The 369-nt window shown below is 55.8% G+C and overlaps 1 protein-coding gene across 1 annotated transcript in view; it reads left to right on the forward strand.

Moving 5' to 3' along the window:
• The window catches only part of VAV1 (vav 1 guanine nucleotide exchange factor), a 40,427-nt gene that overhangs the window by 11,111 nt on the left and 28,947 nt on the right, over nucleotides 1–369 (forward strand). Inside the window, exon 5 of the mRNA XM_011943633.1 lies at nucleotides 33–168. Within this exon, the coding sequence (XP_011799023.1) occupies nucleotides 33–168 (136 nt within the window). The remainder of the gene's footprint in view (nucleotides 1–32; nucleotides 169–369) is intronic.

Raw genomic sequence — 369 nt, forward strand, 5'->3', positions numbered from 1 at the left:
GGCCTGGGGAGGGTGCGGGCGTGGGGGAGCAGCCCCAGGTCCCCCAACACCGTTCTCTCCCCTCGCTCTCAGCCCAAGATGACAGAGTATGACAAGCGCTGCTGCTGTCTGCGGGAGATTCAGCAGACGGAGGAGAAATACACGGACACGCTGGGCTCCATCCAGCAGGTGGGCGCCTCCCACCCAGCGCCTGCCGGGCGTATGCGCGGGTCCACCTGTCCGGCCGCCTCTGGGCAGCTGAGGCTTTTCCTGCCCCCATCGCTTTTCCTTTCTGTGACTGTCTCCGCCTCTGGATTTCTCTGACTTACATATGTATATATAAATATGAGTCCGACATATATATATATATATATATAAATATAAATATAA

This window comes from Colobus angolensis, unplaced genomic scaffold (genome assembly GCF_000951035.1).
Source record: "Colobus angolensis palliatus isolate OR3802 unplaced genomic scaffold, Cang.pa_1.0 Scaffold22, whole genome shotgun sequence".
Lineage (NCBI taxonomy): Eukaryota > Metazoa > Chordata > Mammalia > Primates > Cercopithecidae > Colobus > Colobus angolensis.